The sequence below is a fragment of the Doryrhamphus excisus genome, linkage group LG6 (assembly GCF_037039965.1).
Source record: "Doryrhamphus excisus strain RoL-2023G ecotype Guam linkage group LG6, RoL_Dexc_Guam_v1.1, whole genome shotgun sequence".
NCBI lineage: Eukaryota > Metazoa > Chordata > Actinopteri > Syngnathiformes > Syngnathidae > Doryrhamphus > Doryrhamphus excisus.
Genome location: NC_136362.1, coordinates 3,996,499 through 4,021,811, shown reverse-complemented (window position 1 = coordinate 4,021,811; position 25,313 = coordinate 3,996,499). Strand labels below are relative to the sequence as shown.

General features: G+C 39.8%; 1 protein-coding gene across 1 annotated transcript in view; it reads right to left on the bottom strand.

Moving 5' to 3' along the window:
• The window catches only part of cdh13 (cadherin 13, H-cadherin (heart)), a 182,452-nt gene that overhangs the window by 128,285 nt on the left and 28,854 nt on the right, over positions 1 to 25,313 (bottom strand). The window contains exon 2 of the mRNA XM_058088199.2: positions 4,645 to 4,765. Within this exon, the coding sequence (XP_057944182.2) occupies positions 4,645 to 4,765 (121 nt within the window). The remainder of the gene's footprint in view (positions 1 to 4,644; positions 4,766 to 25,313) is intronic.

Here is a 25,313-nt window from a genome sequence, read left to right as displayed (position 1 = left end):
ATTGAAGTCTGACCTATTTTGTTTCCAAAAATAAAATATTAAATGGATGACTATTAATAATGGCATTGTAGCAACCTGGCAAATTATGTTTAATGATCTAATTATACTGCATGTTTAAATGATGATTGGTGGTTGGTTTTACACTGGGTAACGATGCTCGGCACCGGCCACCCCAGTCAAGGTAAATGGCAATATAAGGCAAAATACATGATAATTGTTATAATTATTTACCTTTTTCAAACAATACTGACCCTCGCAGTGTCAACAGCAAAAAAGAAAATCGTCTCCGGTTAATCTCCAAATCCACGGAATGTCACTGACGGCTTCGCCATTCAGAAAACAATGAGTACACTGTAAGAACGGTCGTGAGCCGCCAGTCAATCCTCGTGGCCCCCACATTCACCGCATGACTCGTGACGCGTGACGTGACTTGAATGCGTATGAATCCATTACCTGGGTAAAGCGGAGTTAGAATAGAATAGAATAGAATCGACTAGAATAGCTTTTCATTTTTCACGGATGACCACAATGATTTGCATTGGTACACAATCCCCAATGAAGATCTCCACGAATGCACGGATTACGTCATCCCGCTGGCGCTCGCCAAGCCGTTTCCTCCATCCTTCTTGTTGTGTCTTTCAGGGGCCACGGCTCTTGTGTTGGCTCATTCCTCGCCTCTTAAAATACAGCACGTGTCTCACCTTGTACGATGTGTTTGATGCACTCGGGTGAAAATGAAGACTCGACAATTTTTTTGTTAACCTTGAATTTTTTCCCTTCAGTGTTTTTGTCTCTTGCTGTTTTTTGTTCCGCCCTTGTCACCCACAACAGGAAAAACTACCTCTGTGGTCTTAAACTGCACATGAATCCATCACGGCCACATTTAGATCCACCAACCTCTGTCGAGTCTTGGAAAGCTTTTCTTCTCGCCTTGACTCATCACAAAGAACAAAACTTGTTTGTGTGATCTCTTTGCCTTGTTTTTTTTCCCTCCATGATTCTTGCACCTTTTCATTTACAGCTGAAATTTCCCTCTGAGGGAAAACATTTTCTCAATTGGCGTATGTGACCTACCTCGTTCCATTTGCTTAATTTTTTTTTACAATTTTTCTATTTTCTCCGACATGAATTTTTCATGCGGCCTCTGAGGAAATAAGAGATGCGTACGACTAAGGGCACACAAAGCAGAAAACTAAATTGTTTAGGAGACGACACAGAACATAGAAAGTCTCGTGATGATGCAAGAGGTGAGAATGAAGAGTGAATGTTTGCACATTGTATGCTAATGCGTTACGCCGCTGCATGCACCCATTAGCCAAGATGGATGTCCTTGAACTCGGGCCCGCGCCAACAGGTATCCCACCCCTCCGCTAGTAATTATATAGGAGGTCTAAGGCAGGTGGCAAAGGGCTGGGCGGAATTTACATAAATCTGCATGTGTCACCGGGCCTGGCTGCAGCCTCTGGCATTTCCCATGAATCACACAAACACCCACCGTTTATTTGTTTATTTCACATGCTGCAAAACGCTTGGTAAAGGGAAATCATATCTCGGAGTGACTGTTTTTATCTGTGCCATCAGTTACCTTAATACAGCGTTACGTACACCTCCACAAAGGGAAGCAACGATACATGTTTTTTTACTTCAATCCAATCCTAAATTAGAATATCTACCAATATCGCCAAACCATATACACTACCGCTCAAAAGTTTGGGATCACTTGCAAATTTCTTTGTTTTCTAAAGAAAAACACATTTTCATGTATTTCAAACTTTTTTTTCCATTTCACAAACAATTAATAATAATCAGATGATTTTCAAAAAAGGATATACATTTTTGCATAGAGGCCTACTATCAATAAATGTCAGTCCTCTGCATCAATCTCCTGGTATGGATGCTAATCCAAGTAAGGCTAATAGATGATTAGAAAAATCTCTAAAAAAAACTACTCCCTTCAGAGAGCAGCACAAACTGGGTCTAACAAGGACAGAAAAACGCTGCACAACTGTGCAAGAAGACTGGATTGCCAAGAAAAAGCCATATCTCAGACCCGGCCCAAAAAATGTCCAAGTGATCCCAAACTTTTGAGTGGTATTGTATATCATAGTAAATGTATCCATGTATATGTAGTATGCATACACTGGATACTTTATATGCAGTCTTGATCAAAATTTCGATTGCAAAAATCATTAAGTCAAGCTTCAAAATATATTCTGGATTCAGGAACCCTCAGGATTCTGTGGTACTGTAGCCAACCTGAGCAGAAACGGTGCACAGCAGGAGGCCTTATGAAGCTCAACAATCTTTCAATCGCTTTCAAAGACAGAAAGCTTTTGGCCATCAGGAGATCATGGCAGCCAATACCTGACAGAATTGAATCCACAAGTTTTGAATGTGATATCATTCATGAATATCATGAATCTGAATGAATTACTATAAGTATTACTGCTACCGCCAGTGTCATGTTACTATGCACTAATCCGGATGTCTCTTCAATTGCCGTTGATGACGACTACTACTACTACAGAGGAAACTAAATCGGTAGTCTGGACTGTTCAGGTTTCTTAGAAGATGAGACTACGATGACCTGGCTGGTTAAGAGTACATTCGTCTTATTTTTGTTTTCTTTTTTTCTTCTTCTTAAGATTCATCGTTCTTGCTCACAGCCCCCCCCCCCCCCTTTTTTGTGCTACCGCTCCTGAGGACTCAAACAACCGTGTTGGGTCTCCAGGTGCAAATATAACTGGATTTACCAGTACGCTGTCGCCACTAGGGCATGCCGTGTGAATCGTTAGAGGATGCATGTGCAATTCCGTGTTTACAGTGCACGCGTGTGCTAGCGTTTGCACGGGCGCGGTTCTGTCCCCAATCCGCGAGCAGAGGGACCCCCCGCAGTGGGAGGTGTTTCTGCTGACAGAAACATATTCCAGGTAATGGAACCACTCTGTGGTCCCACAGCAGAGCACTAAAGCAGAACTGAGCTGTGTCTCCTCCGACATGCGTCACTGAGCCTCCAGATGACAAAATGCTTCACGGAGTGACCAAAATCAAACCAAATAACGCTTTTTAAAAAGAAATAAATAAACCACAGGAGGTGGAAGTATTTGTCTGTGTCGGTAGGAAATATTTCCTCAAAGAAAAAAACCAAAACAACAGCGACTGCTTGTAAAAGCCAGAGGCCATTGAGGATGCACGAGACCAGATATGGCATAAAAGCAGTAAACAGCCAGTTTTATTCCATGTTTTTTTCCTCCTGTGCATTAAGATGCAGTCGATTATGCTGAAGCAGGTAATGATATTCCGCAGGAGTCGCATACTAATGGCGCGGCAAACATACACAAGAGGTGGCTCAATAAAGGAGGCAAAACATGTTCCCCAAATTGCTTTACAAAAGCATCAACATGATCCAGGCTTAAATTAGCGCTGTTGATACAGACAGAAAAACAATAATTAATATTTTCCTAAGACCGCCAGTAACTGATGCGCTGTGTGGAGAGACGTGGAGTACTCCAAAAGTACCCCCAAGAGAAGAGTACTTGAGCCGGTGAAGATGTGCACACAAACATATTGACATATTTTTAGTATCACATTAAGTATACCGAGGGTCTATTCAGGGTACAGATGTTTTCAGTACTACTACTACTACTACTGGAGACATGTACAGGGTGTACCCCGCCTGTTGCCCCAAGTCAGCTGGGGTAGGCTCCATATATTTACTACTACTTCTATACAGTAATTTGTCGTTTATCATGGTTTTTTTGTTTCAAACCCGACAGTGATAAGTGAATTCCCATGAAATAAAATTATTTATAAATTAATTATTTTCATATTTACAGCATGAAAAACCTTTTTATAACCTAAATATTGATTTAACATAATTAGATCCCCCGAGATGTTATATACAGTCGCATTAGCAGGAAATAAGCCAATTGTGTGTTGCTATAAATGTGTTCCCCTAGGGGGGAAACAGTGAGTGACTGACAGGAAGTGAGGCGTTTTGAAGGTTAGAGTCATATTTCCGTGGATTATGCTGCTCATTCAAAGAGGGTTTGGTTTTATTCTTGTCAGTTTTCAAATTTTACTGTTTTTTTTTTACCCCTGAACATCCCAAACGATTCAATGCGCTAAGAATACAACGACCCGGACCACATCAGCATCCCTCATATCACTTCATTTTCAATGTTACATCATATTGCTCAGTCAGAAACAATTTCTATGAAGATATTTGCAGCTCCAGCCTGGAATGCCAGAGGCTCCCCGACGCTGCCATTTATCACCATCCTTAAAAATTGCTCTCGAAACGGGTAATTGTTGTTAAATGGCCCTTTGTGTATTACGAGAACAGTAAAATTTGGATTACGGTTGGTCCTCGGGTTCCATTCCTAGACTGCAATGTCAGCGGAGTTGAAGTTTAAGTCAGAACTTAACTAAATTAACGACTAAGTCACTCTATACAGAACACACAAAGGACATAAAAGTATTAGTTTTTCCAGGGTCAGAGTGAGTCCGTAACCATGAAATGTCAAAACACATCGTAAATGGAGGAGCACCATGGCATGCAAACATGGCAACCATAAAGAATTCGTTTGAATTCCTCTACATCCTCAAGGGATCGACATTTGTTCTCATGAGTTCAAAACCGACCTTGCAGGAGCGGTAGGCCTTTCTGGAAAATTCTCCGATATGCCACCTGGTACTGTTTGACCTGGAAACCGGGAACACAGCCCTCACGGCGTCCTTCCTGTCGGCAACCCACATCGGCAGCCTGCAAGATAAAGCAAGTCAGAACTTATGAAAATACACATTTTTGTTATGAATTCAACTTCGGAGTTTTACAGAAGTTTAGCAAGGGAGCGGCTTGATCAAATAAAAACAAGATATAAACACAAATCAAACATAGAAGATAAGTCTATTTCCATACATCTTTGAAGATTTTTTTTTCTAATGACCACAGTTAGAGTTAGAAACCCGCCCTCTGGGTCTCGGAGGAATGACTATCAAAGAGGTTCAGTCTATGCTAATAGGCTGGGCTTCACTGTGTACTTTTGTAAGTGGATTGGAGGGATGTCAGTGCTCTCTCCCGAGGGTTGTCTCGCTGTTGGCAGCACTTCCTGCTGCTGCAGCACCACAAGCTTCACTGTAACTTAAGCTTTATGAAAGACAGCGCCAGATATCTGAATTCATTATATGGAGGCTTCGGAAAAGAGTCCCGCATTGTGAGCTGCACTCGTGTTAGTGGAGGATGCGGGTCAAATCATGAATGACCTTGAGCTATTTATATACGCAGTACCTTTTGGCATCTTTGTACAAGTGGCTTTTTATACGCTGCTAACCGTCACAGTACGCCTGCCACATAGTCAGAAGATCTGGCTTCCATTTTACTTGGAGTTTCCATGTTCTCCTTATGTCTGTGTGTGTGCTTTTTATCCGGAACGTCAAGCTAATTTGAGGCTATAAATTGTGTGAAAAAGATGCAAATACAAACAAAGGTTTGCTTTAGGTTGGAATAACGCCGTCATTCAGTCCAGCTTATGGAACATAGACTGCTTACATTTGAGTAGTGAATACAAAACACTGAATTAAGTCCATCAACATCTAGTTTGCATCAGTTAAAAGGTCAAATTCCATCATCTCGTCAACAGTCGTAGCTCCTGGGTTGCTTGTTTTGATATACAATATACTCAAAAGTTTTGGGATTCTTGCACAGTTGTGCAGCGTTTTTCTGTCCTTGTTAGACCCAGTTTGTGCTGCTCTCTGAAGGAAGTAGTTAACAGCATGGTAAGAGATTTTAGTTTAGATTTTTAGATGGCTTTTCTAATCATCTATTAGCCTTATAAAATGATGAACTTGGATTAGCAGCCATACCAGGAGATTGATTTGTTTGTGAAATGGATACAAATGGAAAAAAAAAAATTGGGAAATGCATGAGAATGTTTTTCTTTGGAAAACCAAAAAATTTACAAGTAATCCAAAACTTTTGAGCAGTAGTATATATGTGTCTATTGTTTTGAAATACATTATTTCTATATTAATACCTTCATTTTACAACTAAATAGATACCAAATTGTGGGAAAAATAACTATTTGATGAGATACTCGCCTGCCTGTGGACAGGACCTAACATGACAACCACCAATTGCTATCCAAACTTGGTAATTTCAAATTTTGACAGCTTGCCGTCTGTCAGCGTCTGGATGTGTCAATCAACTGTTTTATTACATTTATACTCAATGTCTTATATTCTATAGGGCTTGTAGGCCCTTAACTGGGATGCCATTGCTTCTTCTCAGGTTGACAGACATACGATACATCATGCAAGCTCCAAATATTCCATGACTTCCATGTCTGGAAGTGTGTGAAGAAGCCCTGGCAGATGTTCACCAATGAGCGGTCATTACGCGTTATGTCCCTGCAACGTAATTGCTGCACCTCGGCAACCAGGTGTTTTCCGTCAGGTGTCACAGTTGTAATTCATTTTTGTGACAAGGCTTCCCGAACAGCTGGAATAAGACATATGTCAAGAGATACAAGATGGCATGGCAACGGGACGGGTGAGAGGTACCATAGCATGCTATACACACGTGCACACTTTCTAGCATATCAGCACACAACAGGAACAAACCATTATACATCATTTATATGGGAAATACACCCAGACTCACTCCCTCTCCGTGGAACAGACCAAAAGGGATAATGGAGTTGTTTTTAGCAAAAAAAAGGATATGACAGTGGACATTATTTCTCCTCTGGAAACCATTTTTTAGAAACTTGAAGGTTGTACAATCCAAATATAGCTGAATGGATTTCTCATTTATCTCCATCAGTCTACTGCTCTATCTTCACCTTTTCCACAAATAATAAATCATAAAATATAGTCCTTGTCAGGGGTTGTCTTTCAGCGTGCGTTTATGTTGCCAAATTATCAGTGCAGAAGGATTACTGCGCTCAAATCACTTTCAAGGTGAGTAAGTCATGAGCGTGTGTGTGTGTGTGCGCGCGTGCAAGGCGGAACTCCGTGACGTTAAGACGTTATCGAGTACCCAATTTCACTTTGGAATGACTGCTGGTGTTTGCTGGTAGACACACAATTGTACCTGTCAATGATTGCATGATATAAAATAAAGAAAATGTTCTATGGAAAATAACAAAAATAAGGAAAAAATACCATCCAATTCTGATGTTTTTTTTTCCTAGTGAAAGTTAAAAAACAGTAAAAATATTGAAAATGAGGGTAAAAAGTGTAGTTCAATTCTACTTTCAGTTAAACAATAAAAACAAAGGTACAAGTCAGACCTTTAGTGTCATATTCTGTTTTTTCTACCTAATTATGCATTTTTGGCCTTGTGCGACTTATACTGCATAACGTTAGTTACTTTATTTAAGTGCGCCTCAATGTATGCACGCACCAGCCAGGCAAGCGGCCAACGCTGTGGCATTTCCTCCTGCCACCTCCTCTCCTTCTCCACTCAACAAGCGGCTCTCCTCCTCAATCTCACTTCACCTCTGCCCCACCGGAGGTAAATGTCAGCGCTCATGCCTCGGCACAGGCCCGGCTATGCTAATCCGCATCCACCGGCTAAGACGCAGCAAGAGCGAAAGGAAGCGAGAGAACGCGAATGGATCAGGCCGGGCTCCTGACACTTGCAGCTGGCAGGTCAGCCAAGCGTGGAGCACCTGAGTCATGGAAGCATCTGGTGCCTGGCTTGGGCTACCCAACCTTGACTGCACCTGCTGGGCCTGTAAAACAACACTGGAGCAGTAAATACACAACCACACCTTAGCAGGGAGGCATCGGCGATGCTAATGGACGCTAGCGCTAGCCACTGGCTGAATCATATAGCCAGTAATAAAAAGGAATTGCAAAGCAATAAGAAAATATGGATTACATTTACAGGAAAATGAGTGGGGAATAGTTATAAAGTGCTGTACATATTTACTTAATTGATATCCTTATTGATATTCATATCCGCGTAATTAGTCCTGCAGGTCGCCTGGTTGGCCGCCGGTTGCATCGGGTATTTTTTTTATTGTGGCGCTGGTCTACCGGACATTTAAATGTACATAAGTATGACATCATTATTCTTGCTGTCCTTCCATAGAGAGGAAAAGTGTGGGTTTTTAGCATTGTCGTCGCAACTCAATGATTCAAGTTTATTTTTCATGCCGAAAATTATTTTATGACATTTCTAGGTGACAGGTTATTGTTTGTGTTATGCATGATTTTAGCTGTTTATTACTAAATTTACTCAATAATAAAAATAAGAGATTAGTTTGTTTTTGTATGCAACTTTATGGGTAATCATCAATTATTTTTTTTGCAGTTCATTTAGCGAGTGACGATTGCTTTTATAGTTATTACCCCATAACTCCACAAAATAAGTTATACTTAGGCTAATCTATTTTTATCAAATCCCAAATTACTTTTTTAACTCTGTATTGTGTAAAAAGCAGTAGTATCACCTGCAAATAGTACTAACTTTAATCTTTTGTCATTTTACAGATGTTATTGTTGAACAGTTTAGGTCCTAATATTGACCCCTGGGGAACTCCACATGTAATATTTACACTTACAGATGTGTATTATGGAGCAGAGATTAACAATGGCACAACGATGTTCGATTAGTTGTGCAAAATGAAGATTAGTTGTGTTGTACATGATGTTCAGAATTCCATGTTTCCTTGAATGCACCTCATCGTTATTGGTGGAAAACAACAAAGCGTTACTGGTGTTACTACATTTACTACATTTCTTGAGGAGGTGTTTAGTTTTTCAGTGCGGCACAGGTGCCATTATGATACCAAGTTTCGGTATCCATCCCTACCAGGCAGCGACAAGGAAGAAAGAAAAAAATAAGCAAAATAACCCTCTCAATTCCATGTATGAGAAGAGTAGCGGTACAAATGTTGAATTCCGGACAAACCGCATGCATAAAATGTTCCAGTCAATTTCTATTAAGAGATCTGAGACTCTCGGCAGAGTTAACAGCCAGAAGTCTTCCCCGACACATAAAAACCGAGCAGGTCCTCACAGGTAATTGGCCCTCTGATTAATTCAAAGCACCTGAAAAGCTTCCCGGCTCAGGCGGACACATAATGTGGAATCTCATACGACTCGGAAACGGATTTCACTCGGAAACTTTTACTGTTCCAGGCTACTGAAGCAGGCGGCTTCCATTGGCATGCAAATTCATCATCCCGGGGGGGTTGTAAAAGTTGCGTGCTAAGTGAGCCGCTCTAACCCTGACAGTATCATCTCCGCCGCGTCAGTCTGCTCAAATCCCTTCGCTAGTTGACAAGCTTGTCAATATTTCTACCTTGTGCGCACACACACCTCATTTCGCCGCACACGAGCGGGCGTGGCGGTGCGCTGCCAAGTGAAGGCTTGGAAAACAACAAGAGCGTCAAGCTGCAGGCACCAGCTGCTATCCAGCAGAATTCATTTGAATGTGCTTAAACCTCCTCCATGTCAGTGTGAGCACTTTCAGCTTTGTATTGATGACATGTTCACTCGCCTTGAAAGAGGCTATTTGTCACGGAGCGTCACACGGTAAGCTCGGAAAACGCTTTAGACTGAGTATGTATTTATATATATATATATTAATATTATTACAAGAGTCCCTCCCTGGTCTTTGTTTGGATGCATTTCCCCAGAATAGTAACAACACAAACATTCTTAGAGGATGGAGCCGACTACTTCGCCATTGAGGTGAACGAGAAACGAGAAATAATAATCGAGTCAATACACTTGAACTTGCTTTATCCCTCAGGCGTTTTTTTTTTTTTTTATGGATAATATGTGGCCGTACATAGCTTAGTTGTTAAAAAATTAACAGTCAGTCAATAAATTACAAGTAAATGAGAATAAAAATCAATTTATAAACATACACCGTACATAAAGTAATTAAAATAAATATGATTAAAGACATGGATATAACACAAAAATTACAGAAAATAAATGTTCAAGGCATAAATAAGTAAAATAAATACCTTATCAACAACACTTTGATCATCTAGCTAGAGAATCCTTAAAAAAAGTGGAAAATTGGATCAGTTCTTCCGTATCCTAGTTCCCATCATTCCTGAAAATGTCATCCAAATCCATTGATAACTTTCCAAATTGCCGGCCGTAACCCCCCGCCAAGCTGAAATGCAACTCTGAACCCCCGATTTCACTTCTGCTCCCCTCCCACTTATTCCCCCGAGCATCAAAACACATGAAAAGGTAACTATGGGGTCTTAGTTCACGTTTAGAGGGTCCAAATAATGTTCAAATCTGTATTTAGAAGGCCGTAAATATGTTCGAATTATGCTCTAAATATGCAAATATTGCAGTTAGAAATAAGAAATCCTACTTGACGGAAATTCATCCATCACGGTCTCCTATGGACCCAATTAACCGCGATAACATGGAGGCAAAGACGAGCCATTTTTACATTTGCTCACATCCTCAATTGCAGATAAGTCAGTCTAAACGTTCCAAAACATGAAGAAAAAAAAAAGCTTTTTGTGGTATGTACGTATATAAACAAATGTTTCATTCTATGGAAAACATTCCATTTCCAAGCACGTGTCATCTAAACGGTACCAAATATATAACCCTCTCCTCGTCACCATGGCAATGATAATTAACGAGGCAAGAAACAACATTACTTGCGTAACACAATCGCGCCATTAAGAGAAATCCCACATGGACGTTTTGGACCCAATGTGGTATGCAAATGACGGTGCCTCATTATGTCCTGTTATCTATTGCTTTAGTCTGACTCCATTGATCTTACTTGTGTGTTCTACGTCTGTTACCGGGGAGAAAAAAAGAACTCGATGCAAAATACAAAACCATCTTTCTATACAAGGAAAAATATTGGAAGTTACAATTTCTGCCACACATAATATTGACAAAGTACAGGAACTTTGGAAACTTACATTTCCTGTCCATTGCTAGGCTATAGGTATGGGGCCAAATTGAATCCAATTTGAGGTTAATTATGGATTGAAATCTAAAAATCGTGCGGTGTCCAAACCATCACGATTTTTATCACTCACTTGAAGAAAGTTTTCATGAATTTTGCTAAGAGCTGAGATGTCTATTAGAATAACCGCCGCAATTTGACAAAGTCCGTTTCAAAACGTTTCCAGGAATTCGATTCTTTTGATGGATTGTCAGAATATCAGGTCCTAATCTGATTCCAGGGGTTATAGGGAAGAACGTTTGCAGATTTAGCTGTAAATCCAATCTTATTTGATCCTAACAAAAGTGCACTATAAATTGGGAATTGTATTCCTGGCCGCCTCCCATCTGGGGGATCACATTCCACATTGACGCGGAATTGGACAGATTATTCCGAAGCATGCATTGCTGTCTGGCTCCACTGCCCTTGAAAGACATAAAACCATAGCAGTAAATATGTTATGCGGGCTCTCATATTGTTTTGTTTGCTTTTACTGCTGAATGATTCCAGCTTCTCTTCTGTGGGAAAATACAGAAAGATGACTCATGAGGTCCACATCAGGTATTTCAGAAGAAAAACGTATTGACAAGAAAATCGCACACCAATGTCAACAACGTGAAAATAAATATGATTTACAACCATGTTGTACGCAAAATAATGATAAATAATTGTATTCACTTGAGGTGAATAACGCGCTCATCAGTCGGTTTGTGGAGGTGAAGTGTAACAAACTGTGAAAGAACACCATTGTGTACCGAGTTACTCCGCAGTATATCAACACGTTCACCTTCATCGAGGTTCCTTCGATGTGGTGAGATGTGCAAGGTGCGCCACACACACTACACTACACCTCCTCTTTATTTCTAATTATAAAAAAAAAAAAAACAGCCCAGAGCTCCATTATAAACTGATATTGATGGTCATTTATATCAACTTAAACATTCTCTCACTGTATTTTTGCATGATATTAATATCACAAGTATGAATGTGCCACAAATTCACAAGTTTAAACATCTTTTTTTTTTTTTAAATAGATATTGCAATGTCAATGTAAGATGGAGAACGGTCAAATGGAATATGTGTAAATGTGTCTCGGCAGTCAGTCCTTTCTGTAGGAACTCAATCACACACACACACGGTAAGATTTATTCCAATTCCATTTTGAAAACACCATGTAACCAATCCCAGGGAGCAAATTGAGGGGATAGATTGCAGTCTATTGTCCCTGTGGCCATGTCAGAGATGGAGTGAGGGCAAGTGTCGGAAATAGGAAAGGGTTGAGGGGTGTTGCGGCTCAAGGGGGTAGTTTGGCAACGCATTTTTGAGTCGGATAGTCGGATAGAATTTTATTGCCGGACAATAAATCCGATTGAATAACTGTTGTGCGGCAGGAGGGTGAACAGCGTGGGCAGGTGAAGTTCAGTCGAAAAAGCAAGATGAGAGGAAGTACAATCGCTTTACCGCAGTGCTTCTCAATTATTTTCCGCCATGCCACCATCATTTGAAATAACATTGAGAAACTGAAACCGGGTAAATGCAACAAACTGAAGTGCGTTTGCTAAAAAAAAAAAAAAAAAAAAAGCTACAAGTAATAGAGAAGTCAGAGACGGACGGTTACGCCTCCAAACTAATACTATTTGCTATCAATAATACGCCGCTCGGGTGCAATCATTGTGTTTACACTTGTCAGCTTTGGTTGGTTGAAATAAACTGAGCTATCCAATCGTGTCGTTTCTCAACACAAACATTAAAAAAAAAAAAAACGACTCAGAGAGCTTGAAGAGATGGGTCTTGGTCTCTGTTGCCGAGTGTGAATTGTGTCACTTCGACCATAAGCAAATATTGAACAGTCAAAGATTGGCGTAGGTTTCAAGACGGCCGTCACTTTCCAACATATCTGCCAAATTCCCCGTATCAAATGTCAAGTAACGGTTCACAACTTCACGACTTTTTGTCATGTACTCTTCATACCCAAAAAATGATTTATTAATAGTACATGTATGATTTCAATCATTTGTCTTTTTTTTTTTTTTAAGTAAAAATGACCGAATTTGCACATTTCTCGATATCTGAGGTAGGCGACTGTGAGCTTAGGGCGCAAGCCCCGCCTACTTCTAAGTGGCGCCAGCGAGCGGATGGAGACGGATGGTGCCGCCTGGCACGATGTACGAGAACGTTGCAGAAACATTTATGATACGGCGTGGCTTTCTACCGCCTGCGTAATGTCTTCAATGAAGTGTGACATCACTCTTGCTAACTGGACAATAAAATACGGGGGAAATGTCATACGTGGCGGCGCGGCGGGACCTGAGGGATCGGGGGCTTTAATTGTCATGTTTCAGTTTTACCAAAGACGGATATGTGCCATAAAAATATTGTAGATTTGGAAACAAGAATTGTAGTTCTACACAATATAGCATGAAGCTAATTAATTAGCTGAATTCATCTCAAGGTCATGATGATGATGATTGAGGCCATAGTCTAGTCGTGTGAAAGGTAATGTAAGGTAAAGTTACGCCTCATAGCATTACTTATAAAGTTTTTTTTAGTGATAACAGGCCATAATCAACCACAAATCAATTTTTTTTTAAAAACTGCAATTATATTGAGGGAGTAAAATAGCCAGAAACAACTGTATCAGTCCACTATGGACAAAACGGAAGGAACCATATTGGACTATGTAAATCCTGGATGGAAGACGGCCCTAATCTTCCACCACTAAGCACATCACCGTATCACTCAAGTACAGGCGCACAAATTCAACCTGAGAGGCCAAAAGGGGAATATATTTATATGACATTGTCCAAACATACATTACACTTTGCTATATTCCTTCAACTGATGGAATAAACACAAAATTCTGTCTGGACAATTTGTTCCGCAGGAGAGAAATGATGAATGTTTTCGCTTATTTTGTGATTTGCATGTATTGCACGGATATAAATAGATTGACAGTTCCTAATAACACTAGTTTCTTTTGGTCGCTCTCCAAATGGGCTCAAAGTGCAGATCTGTTTGCTTGGAGCAAGATTCCGGGGCAGGAGAATAAAAGTCCTATTTTAAACCCAGCCTGTAATCGTTTGAGAAAGAGCTGTTGGGAAGGGGAACTGAAACCAATTTTGGGACCAAACCAGAATAGCATATAGGATAAAAATAACCATGTGAGGGGGCCACGTTCCTTCATTTCATACTGTACGTCAACACATACATTCACGACAATTATGATTTATTCAGTAGTTATGAGGAAAAGCATAGAACTTTCGGGCTCGGGCTTCTCCGTCTAGTTCTTTGGACTGTGTTGCTATCGGAGAAGTAGTCAGTGATCACGCAATTTAAAAAAAGGTTTTCAAATCGGTGTTGCAGTGCCGGAGTCTGTAATGAATGAGTACACTCTGTGTACAGAGTACACAGTTGCAGCACTCTAAAAACTTTACGTTTGTGAAAGTTAAGCAGCTGTGAGTGAGAACAACGTAGCATGTATTGTGTTTTCAATCAGTCATATGTATGTGTTGTGCAACTCCGATTGTGCTATGTGAGTGTCATGTTGCATGTGTGTGTATCCTTAAACTGTACAATGTGTACTACACACCAGTGTGGGATGTACATAGACGTCCATCCATCCATCTTTTATGCTGCTAACCCTAACCCTCGCTCTGGAGTATAAGTCGCAGGAACAGCCAACCAATGAAAAAAGTGTGACTTATCATCCAAAAAATACATTATATTGTATTTTATATTCCATTCTCCTCATGATGAGAAAACAGTGATAGAAAATAGCAATGCAATACACTGTAGCTGCTACTGCTATTGGTGTGGCGCTAACAACACATCTTGCGGGGTGCTTGAGGCGCCTCTAAAAATGGCCGCCAATCAGACCGTTGCATGCAGCCTCCCCTGCCATTAAAGTGGAAAACGCCGCTTCTTCAGAAGCCTCCTCCACTGCTCGGACAGTCGGGCTACCCGCGGTTGACCGCATGTTCTTACCTCATTATGGACACTCACACCGAGCTGCATGATCTGCCAGCGTTCAGCTCATCAGCCTTTTTCGGGCGACGCGGAGCAGGTTTGAGGTCAGAACACACAAGGTTGCCACTTGTTAATGCACGGCAAACATTCACATTAGACAAATATGGCTGCAGCTATCGAATATTTTAGTCATTGAGTATTCTTCTGAACATGTCGATTAATTAAGTAATTGGAAAATATATAATTTTGCTTAGATAAAGAGCAATAATAAATTCATAAGAAAAAAATAAAACATTCACTAAATAATGCACGGCCAATTGGCTTCATTTTATAGATAATCAAGTGTTTTATTCATCTCTAGTATAAACAAAGCCAACCAAATCATGCAATCGTATGCCATCAAGCTATCGCAGCTACCGCCATCCCACTTTCACACCCTGCAGTGGAAATGTAAAATCGATGCGGGTGGAGAATCCAAACATTAACTGTGCTGTTTGGTCCAGTTTGTTTACAAGTATTCAACCTGCCCCCCCCCAAGCTAGCTTGGACCTCTGCCACTAGCTTCACTTACAAACGTGTTATTGAAGGGCGGGGGCGTAATTAGAGGCCTCATCGGTATGTACAGAATGTGGAACATCAATTAAAAAAAAAAACTCACATTGTTGAAGTAGCGAGTGTAATTAAAGGGTTCCCAGACTTTGATTGGCGCATCGGACAATGTGGCTTTGCTCATCTACAATTAGTGACCTTCACATTGTCGGGAGGCGGCATCAGTGAAGGAACAACATCTATACTGTAGTTCCTGATTAGTTAGAAGTTAGAACCGGCCCTTTTACAGGTTCATTAAAATAGGAGTAGATACCAACAATTGTGATGCCCAATGCCAGCTCTGGAGCGAGAGATTAGCAATGTTTTTTGCTGTAAGGATGTTAGGCACCGAACCATCTCAGGTGGTCAGCTAATCGCTCCTCAGGCTGAGAAGGTAACATATCTAGACATATCTAGAAGCATAGGGAAAATATTCCATTCCTAAAACTTACCAGGGAAAGGTCAAAGCTACAAAATGTCCACCACACCGGAGTGGAAAAAAAAAATGCAATAATTCTAGAGATGCTTGATTTTGACTTTCATATCAACATCTCGTATTTTTTTTGTAGTATTTGTGGTATTTCAGGACGGTCGGTCTGAAGTAGTTTACTTATTTTTAATGTTTTTTTCTTTCCAATTTGCCATTAAAGTTAAGAATGCTAATTAGCTCCTGTCCAATCAACAGAGCCATTTGTTGCATAATTACTATTTCTATTATGGCTTATGGGAAATATTTTCCTGACCTGAGTCCCATTACGGATTTTGTACTGGGTTTCATTGTATTCATCAGATTTGTCCGTGTATTTGTACTGCGCGTCTACAAAAAGATAAGCGGTTAATATTTATCCAAGGGCGATATGAACAAATCAGCCATAAACGGTGACGGTGATCAAATTTGCTCATGACATTAGGTTTCAAGTGTTGATCTAATAACGGTCCACATGCTTTGTTTGTCTCTGAATATCTGTGTACATCTCTATCTCGACAGTTTTGATGCAGATTAACTGAATTAATCACTCATTAGTGCTGTAAATGTGATTTTTTTCCTCCGTCTGTGTTTGGTTATAACAATTATAAACGTTTGACAACTGCATCATTATTTTTTATTTATATAAAGTTTGCATGACATAACAGCGGATTGGGGTACATATTTTGGGGTGAAATCCAAACTCCTGATATTTCATCTGCATGACCGAGGCCGTCTGAAAGGTGGCAGCAAATATGCACTAGAAAAGGCAGATAGAATCTGGGTCAAATGATGATTCTGAAGTGTCTTTCAGCTATTCCTCCAAGACTCTTTGATCTCGCCCTCGCGTATGTGAACCTCATTAATCCGGTCCTGCATGCAGCCAATCAAACCCTGAGTCCAGACCAATACTATAGTATGTTGGAGTGGACCCAGTTGTACTCATTTCATTTAAATTATCAGTCGGTTTTAGTTGAAATATGAAAATAGTGGCAGAAAAACTGCTAATTATGAACATCAAAATAAATACCAGCGTGGAAATATCACTGCTATACAGATCGTGTACAGGTGAATTTGGACTTGCAGTATGTTATCGCCTCAAGGTGAAACTGAAAAAAGGCAACCGGTATTTTTTTAACTATGCCCTGAAGTCGCCCTTACACTTGTATTACCCAATATAGTAGACATAACAACAAAGTAAGACACATTAGACATTAATAAGACATAACATTGACAGTGTGGTGGCTATTGTCTTATCATTGTAAGATAATGGCGGCAAAACCATAAATTACTAGAATTACTAGAAATTCCAGACTATTGAGTGAACATGAATATAAGCCACACAAACCAAATTTCAAGTGGAAAAATTGTACTTATGTAGGCCACACTTGGCATATTTACATAGGACACACTATAAACCTTGCAATCCTACCCGCATTCGGTGTTCCCATACATGATACGTGAAAGTATCTTTTTAGGCACATTCATTTGGCAAACTCAAATGAGAATGTGACAAAAACTAGTCTATAATAATAATAATAATAATAATTAAGGGTTGTCATGTTACTGCCATGGTTCAACTTACAAAAACAATCACACAGGCATGTAAACACAGTTGTCAGGTAGAAAACTGCCAGAAATATTCACCAGGACATTGGCAGACGTCTGTGCAGTACCGAGTTCATCAATCGTTAAACAAACGGCAACAAGAGGATTCAAAAATATAATAAAAAAAAAGATAATTGCAATCCCGTGCGCGTCAATATAAAGAACGTAAGCCACTAGAAATCCCATCAGAAACACATCTTTAGCGACTCGGTGGGACAAATTGAGTGTAAAAGATGAGGCCGGGATACGACTTGAGCATTCGCCACTGTTGATTCTACCGTGAAAGGAATAAGCGGCATTGAAAAACACGCTACAAAAGCACAACAGAGAGAGAGGAAGAGTCTTTGATTCATTCATTCTGGCCGAGGAAGCTAATGTAGGTACAAACACTTCAGTGAACAATGGAAATTATACCACGATGCTTACAGGACAATTTCTTGTCGGAGCGCAACTGCAGGGCGGAAAATTAAAGAGGAGCGGTGTTGTGATGGAGGAATGTCTAATCACAGGTTAGGACTGATGTTCAATTGACTGCATCATTCTAAGCAGTGACGTGCAGCGAGGTTCATGACTGTTGGAGAATTGACTTCTATGGAGTTAGTTCTGGTCTAAAAATGGGTTTAAATACGTCTTACACCTATTTATTGATTTATTTTATTAAGTGCAAGAAAAAAAATGTTATACACTATCCGACTCCAGGAAAAGTTCAGATACTTTGTTGTAAAAGTCTGGTTACATCCTGGTGAACTTGAGTATACAATCCATCTTGGCATTCAAATTCATTGTTTAGTATGAAATATGAAGTATGAAATATGTTGCATTCGACATGCCACTCTCAGCTCTATGATTAAATGCTGGCTTTTCTTATCTATGGAAGGACGGCAGTGACAAGCACCCCATTACCTGAATGATACACCTACATTAAAGACACTACAAAGTGTACGGTTAAAAATGTGTTTAAATCTGTCTTACACCTTTTTATTGATTTATTTTATTAAGTGCAAGAAAAAATGTTATATATATAAAGTACATGCACACTATCCTACTCCAGGAAAAGTTCAGATACTTTGTTGTAAAAGTGTGATTACATCCTGGTGAACTTCAGTAAACAATCCTCCATCATGGCATTCAAATTCATTGTTTAGTATGAAATATGAAGTATGTTGCATTCGACATGCTACTCTCAGCTCTATGATTAAATGCTGGCTTTTCTTCTCTATGGAAGGACGGCAGTGACAAGCACCATGCAACATGTGCAAGGATGCAAGGATGCAAGGATGCAAGGATGAGACGCACATTTACTCAACTCAACCGTCAATACACATTCTCCACACTAGACAACACACTTCCGGCCTTCAAAATAAGAGCGCATCTTGTCTAAGTAGAACTGCATTGGTGACTACGTCCACTTCCAAATTACTGACATAACGCATCAATACATGTAAGGGTTTTTACTTCCATGGACATTTCATTAAGTAGCCCAAAAGGCACACACCCTACGCTGGTATAACTGGTAAAAAAAAAACATTCAAAAAATAAATAAACTGGCAACGCTACGAGAATCTGGCAGAAAATAAAAAAGTGTCCTCTGAAGCGATCAGTTGGTTCTGGCGTCATCTCAGGAGGATGATGCAGAGATTATTCCCAAATCCTGGTAATTACCCACCTGGGTTGTTAAGCATGCGAGGAGACATGGCAGACATGCAAACAGGCTCTTTGCAACCGCATATTTCATAATGATACATCACCGTCACGCTAAGTGAAAGTGAAACATACCACGGCTTTTAAGTTCAAATGATAAAAACAAGTTACAAGTATTACATATTCCAGTAGTACATGTAGAGTATTTAAGGTATTGTGTGATGATAGAAGGTGATATTGGAAATTGGGCAGCCATTTTTTTAACAGATTTAACGAGAGTACATCATAACAACATACAGTCGCCAATCACAGAGCGTGAAGAGTAAACAGTAAACTTTATTCCTAACACGTACAGAAGCGTATACAAACACAATGAGGATTTCCTTTACGGATAATTGACGAATGTACTCGTTTCATAATCAGCAAAAATGCATTTTAGTCATTTAAAACTCATCCTAACCTAAATATGAGTTGCATATGAGGTCAGTGTAACTGTCTCCATACGGGCGTCTATACTTCCTGTTAAAGTGAGTGGACAAAATGTATACCTAATAACTACCAGCAGTCACACTGGTCCATGCAGGCCAATATAACACATTTAACACGCACTGACGGCGGCCATGCAAACCCCGTCCTCCCGCCCCTATAAAGTCATAAAAGCGGCATTAACAAGGTTACAGGGACCCATCCGGTGCAATAATTTCACTTAACAAGAGCGAGAACATCGAGATAAGCTTTAATGTCAGCGATGTTCCATCTGGCCTCATTGACCGCACGATACTGGAATCAGTGAAGCCGTAATGAAAACAGTCGTTCATTAGAGTCAATGAAGGCTCACAAGTAGTACTAGCAAACAATTGTCAAGGAAGTATGACTCTAAATGTCATGTTAAGTGTGAGAGGTTGGACTTACAGTTTTGCTTTCCTTTGCATCCATGAGTACTTCCTGTCCGAGGCTTTTAAGATGTACTTTAAAACTTACATTTATTTATTTTCTGTTTTAAGTGCAACTAAAAACATCCAAGCAGTACCACCAGCTGAACTCAATAAGCCACTGATTATTAATCACCACCAGGTGCCCTCTCAGCTCCTTAAAGGTGCCGCCTACAGCCTCAAACAGGAAGTTGAATATACAAAATAAGAGGCTCTAACACAAAATAATGGAAGACTCCAAGGTCTTTATGTCATATAAAAATAGTTTGGGTTGTATTCCATTCCCAAGTCCTGTTCTACTCAGCATCACCAGCAGTCTCGTTTTTTTGGATTACATTGATTAACGATGGGGAAAATTTACATTTTTTTTTTTTTTTATCATGTGAATGTTCTGAACCGAAAAACTCGGCCTATCATCTTTCGGCTGCAAATTAGTTCAATCAACCGCTCAGTCTATTTTTGCCTGAATTTATTCAAGACAATTACTAATCAACAATCAAAACGCACGTAATTGACAGAATTCTTGGAGATCCATTAGTTTAACTTTAGAACTAGCCCAACTCAAATCAGACCATACTGCATAACCGGATGATATGTTACTTTTCACGTTTGTCAAGTCAAGTCAAGTCAAGTCAAGTCAAGTGGGCTCTATCCAATCAACTGCTAGTATCAAAGTGCTTATATCTGAGATTTTAGATTCAGGTCGATTTACTACGAAATGTGTTTTTGGCTGAAAACATCATATAGAATCTCCCCTTTATACGCCGCCCCTGGCTAATAGGACTTATTATAAATAAATTGAAAAAGCATAATTAATCCATGTGGTCGATATCAGCCGATTTCAGTCCTGGGTGATGGATATCGGTATTGCGGTATTGTCATGTGAACAGGTTTATGAATTAAAAATACGGTTTTATCCAGAAGACAGCCCTAAGGGACTCGTCGCCGCCCGTGTCAATGCAGCAAGTGTCCAAAAAGAGAGAGAGAACCATTTTTTAAACTTGACACAAATAAAATGTAATGAATACTGATCAGCAAGGACAGCAAGTGTGTTGACATTTCTAATTAATATCAATTAAATCACTTCAGGGGTGTGTTTACTGAGTAGGAACAGACATGGATCAACACACTCAAGTGCCGCAAGGAGGGAAGCATACTAAACTATAGCACACTAAAGCGATACACACACCGACCGCATGTCCTTGCATCGCCTTAGTTCATGCAAACGCATTGAAACTAAAGTAAACATTTGCAATAAAAGCAAATCGGTGTGAATGCTGAAAGCATTGTTGTTGTAGTCGGCCATTTTCATCTATTTATTTACTATAATATCCTCACATTTACTGTCATTTCATGTTTTTGTAGCGCTGTCCATTGTACCTGTATTGTCAAATACTTCTAAATTATTGGTGGCTAACAGTGAATGGAATTTGTCTTCTGTGGAAAAAAAAAACTGAATTTCTTTGGAGTCTTGGGTGTCTAAATGCAAGATACTGTTGAGGCTAAACATTACAGTTCTCACATCAAAATATGAAACCATTTTGTGCTGTAGACATGTCGTTCCTTCCCTATTTTATGCACAATAATTGCGCCAACGGACAATGTTGGACAACCACCTCCTGCTGGTATAAAAACTAGGACAGCGAAACTGTCACGCTCCCACGGCTGAGCTATACAATAGAACATGACATCCGTGGAAGTTGAGGAGGTACGCTGGAACGGAACATGATTTACTAGAACTGAACCACAGCAGCTATCTGCTTGTTTCTACACTATAAAAAAACAGTTTTACACATCATCTATAGAGTTGACATGAATAAATAGCATATTTTTCATGTAAATATAGCGCTATTTGATGAAATGATCCGTGTGACTGCTGAAGTATGCATGACCCATCCCTCTAAAGAACCCACTGAAGGGGTTAACCCCGTGATCAAGGTCTCTCACCTGAGAAGTCTCAGAGCACATCAGTATGACTGATTTGAATATAACCCTGGGCAAATTAATCATTAATAATTAAATGGCCATCAATCCAAAACGGGAAAATGCAATAGCATTTTCTAATTAAAATATATTTTCCGACCAGGAGTGGACGTCATAGGCCTTGGAAACGTATCCCAAACACACAAGTCCAATGGATAACCTTGCATATGGAGAAGCAGATATATATATTTATGTGTGTATATATATTTATGGCTTGGAAGTTCAATTGGTTCCTGGTGTTGGGGTGTGCGTATATGAACGTATGAACCTGATCACAATTTTAAGGCCAGTTAAAAACTGTAAAAAAAATTTACATATCGGACTCCTGGTGGAGGTGGTCAGCTGGTAGAGGGGTCGTCTCCCAACTATGAAGGTTGCGAGTTTAATCCTCCATCCTGCTGTGATCACTTGGGCAGGATACTGAACCCCTAGTTGCTCCTCAAAAGACTAAATATTTGCAACAAAATGGTCATTTTATGTCAGGAGTTTTTCTCTTTCCGAATGGAATCTTTCCGAAATATTTATTTATTTATTTATTTATTTATTGGCGGGTTCTCCTCCAGACACTGAAGTCATCGACATTTTGACAACAATACGATACAAATTCAAGTTTCAGCCTGTACATTAAATACCGTAATCCCTCACTTATCACGGTTAATTGACTCCAGACCAGACTGTGATAAGTGAATGTCCATGAAGTAGAATTCCTTATTTATAAATGTAATATTTTCACAGTTGGTGTCTTTCCCAAAAGCTATTTGTTGTCAGTATTCCTAATAAACGGAACAAATAGTATATTCATTTATTTTTTCAGTCCATTACTGAACTGCTGATGGAGCTGTCGGTACATGAAAATGTCTTTTTCTTCCCCAGAAGCTTGCCGCGTGATTATTTGTGTCAGAGTCTTTGTCAGTCTTTGTTATTGGAGGACATTAAGCTGTTGATGCATTGTTTTGAAGAAATGAATAAAGAAATAAATAAATATATACAGGCATGGGTTTAATGGCATTGCACAGATGAGCAAACTTGCCATCAATAATTCTGCCTAATGAAGCCCGCCCAAGGTCTTTTGGAAAAGGAAAAATAGTAGACGTCATACTTGAAAGAGAATACTTAGTTTGAGTGTTTAGAGTACACACATCATTTAGCAAACGAGAGCTGAATGATGAAAATTGATCCAAAATCCAAGAGTTAAGAACGCAGCCTCTGCTTCGCCGACTGACTTTGTCCAACAAGCATTGGGATGATCACACAAAAGTGATGAAGCACAACAAAAGTGGAAACCCTACAACCGCATATCCATCCATCCATCCACCGTGCAATATACTAGCTCATACCGCCACAAACCGGTATTGAATCCCTGCGCCCCAATTGAAAACACGGATCATATTATTTGACATTTAATAGTCCTGCAGGATTTAATCCCCGTACAAAAGTGCCAACATATGGTACAGAAATGTAGTTTTCTCCTTGGTAGCAGTCTTGGGTCTGTCGGCACCAATCCCGCCTAAGAGTCATTCATACAGTTGGGAATAGATAAAGACGGATTAGCTCTGCTGCCATCAAAAATATATGAATGCTGCCGGAGCGCATGCGAATGAAGGCTCAGAGATGCCGAGTGCAATATGAGAATATGTACACGTTTTACTAATGACACGGTGTGTACAAGCTATTATTAAGGCAATTATGCTAGACTCGTGTGCATTAATACTATTAAAAATCATAAAAATAAACATTGTTGTAAAAAAAAAAAAAAATCAATAAATATTCAGTAATATCTTGACAAGTTACACTTGTGGCGCTCCCCACACAGCGGTCATTTGTTTCAGCGCACCACTGTGTCCAGCCAATTTGGAAGACTGGCGGCGCACCATGGGAGGCGCTCACATTTTCAGCTTGGTGCAGTGACAGTTTCAGTGACAAAACACAGCGCCAAATGTGCACTGAAAGCTCGCCAGCTCCAACCGGGTCTATTCTTGGCGCAGTCGAAGCGCACCCTGCGCAGTGGTAAAGTGAATTTCTGCGAAGTATGTTTATATTCCTTACTTAAATGGGATATTTTCATATATAACATAGAAATACCATACCTGTTCTGAGATCATTCATATGTGCAATAAAGGCCTGTTGTTCTGGCAAGCAAGTTGGTCGACTGTGCGTCTCACCCAACATTACAGTAAGATTACCGTCACCTAGGGACTAGCGTAGAACATTATGTTAACCTCTTTAAGTAAAATATAATAATATAAAAAAATTATATAATATAGTAAAAATATAATTAAAATATAATATATAAATATGCATGTGTTATGAATAATTGTTTTTTTTTGGAAATATATTTTTGAAAAACCTTGATACAGTGAAGCTGTACCACCATAAATTCCATAGTAATTTGCATAACGTGAGGTCTTTGCACCGTGCATATGGTTGAACGCTGTTCATTAAGTAATAACATGGAACATATATCATACATGCCGTTAACATCCTCAGTGACTTTATAGCATTTGGACAAAATATCAATTTCAGTGAATCTTCAAGTGCCTATCTGCTCTTTGGTTTCAGACTATATATTCACATGATCTGTCATCGGCTGTCAGTTTCCCTCCCATCACTCCTGGCAGGCGCCAGAGAATCTTTCCTCAGGTATCGGGATGAAAGGACCTCCTGCCCTGCTATCGACATGCACTACTCAATTGAATTTAATGCTTGGCTGCCCTTGTGTTTTCCTTCTCATCCACGCATTCCAAACCTATTTATTGCAATTCCTTGATGTCACCGCTTGTACCTGCGCAGGCAGACATTCCGTCCACCTTGTGTTCTACTACATTCATATACATTAATTAGCCGCGTAATCAGGAGCAATTAATGGAATAATGTAGGGCTTGATTAACGGAATTGCTATGGGCATTCCCAAACACGGTTTCCGATGTGGTCACAAATAGGCAGGAGAACGGGAGGTAATTATCCCAGCTTGTTTTGTGGAAATATTGATGGGAAGAAACCTGACAATGCTGTTCAATCCTGCTTGATTAAACTGTATAAAAATGCAGATGAAATACTGCGGACATGTTGAGTACTTAAGTTACTGTATAGAATCATTGATAGGCTTGGGCATTGTTTCGATTTGAACAATTCCGATATTTTTTTTTGATTCTGGTTCCTACTGATTCTTGATTCCGATTCG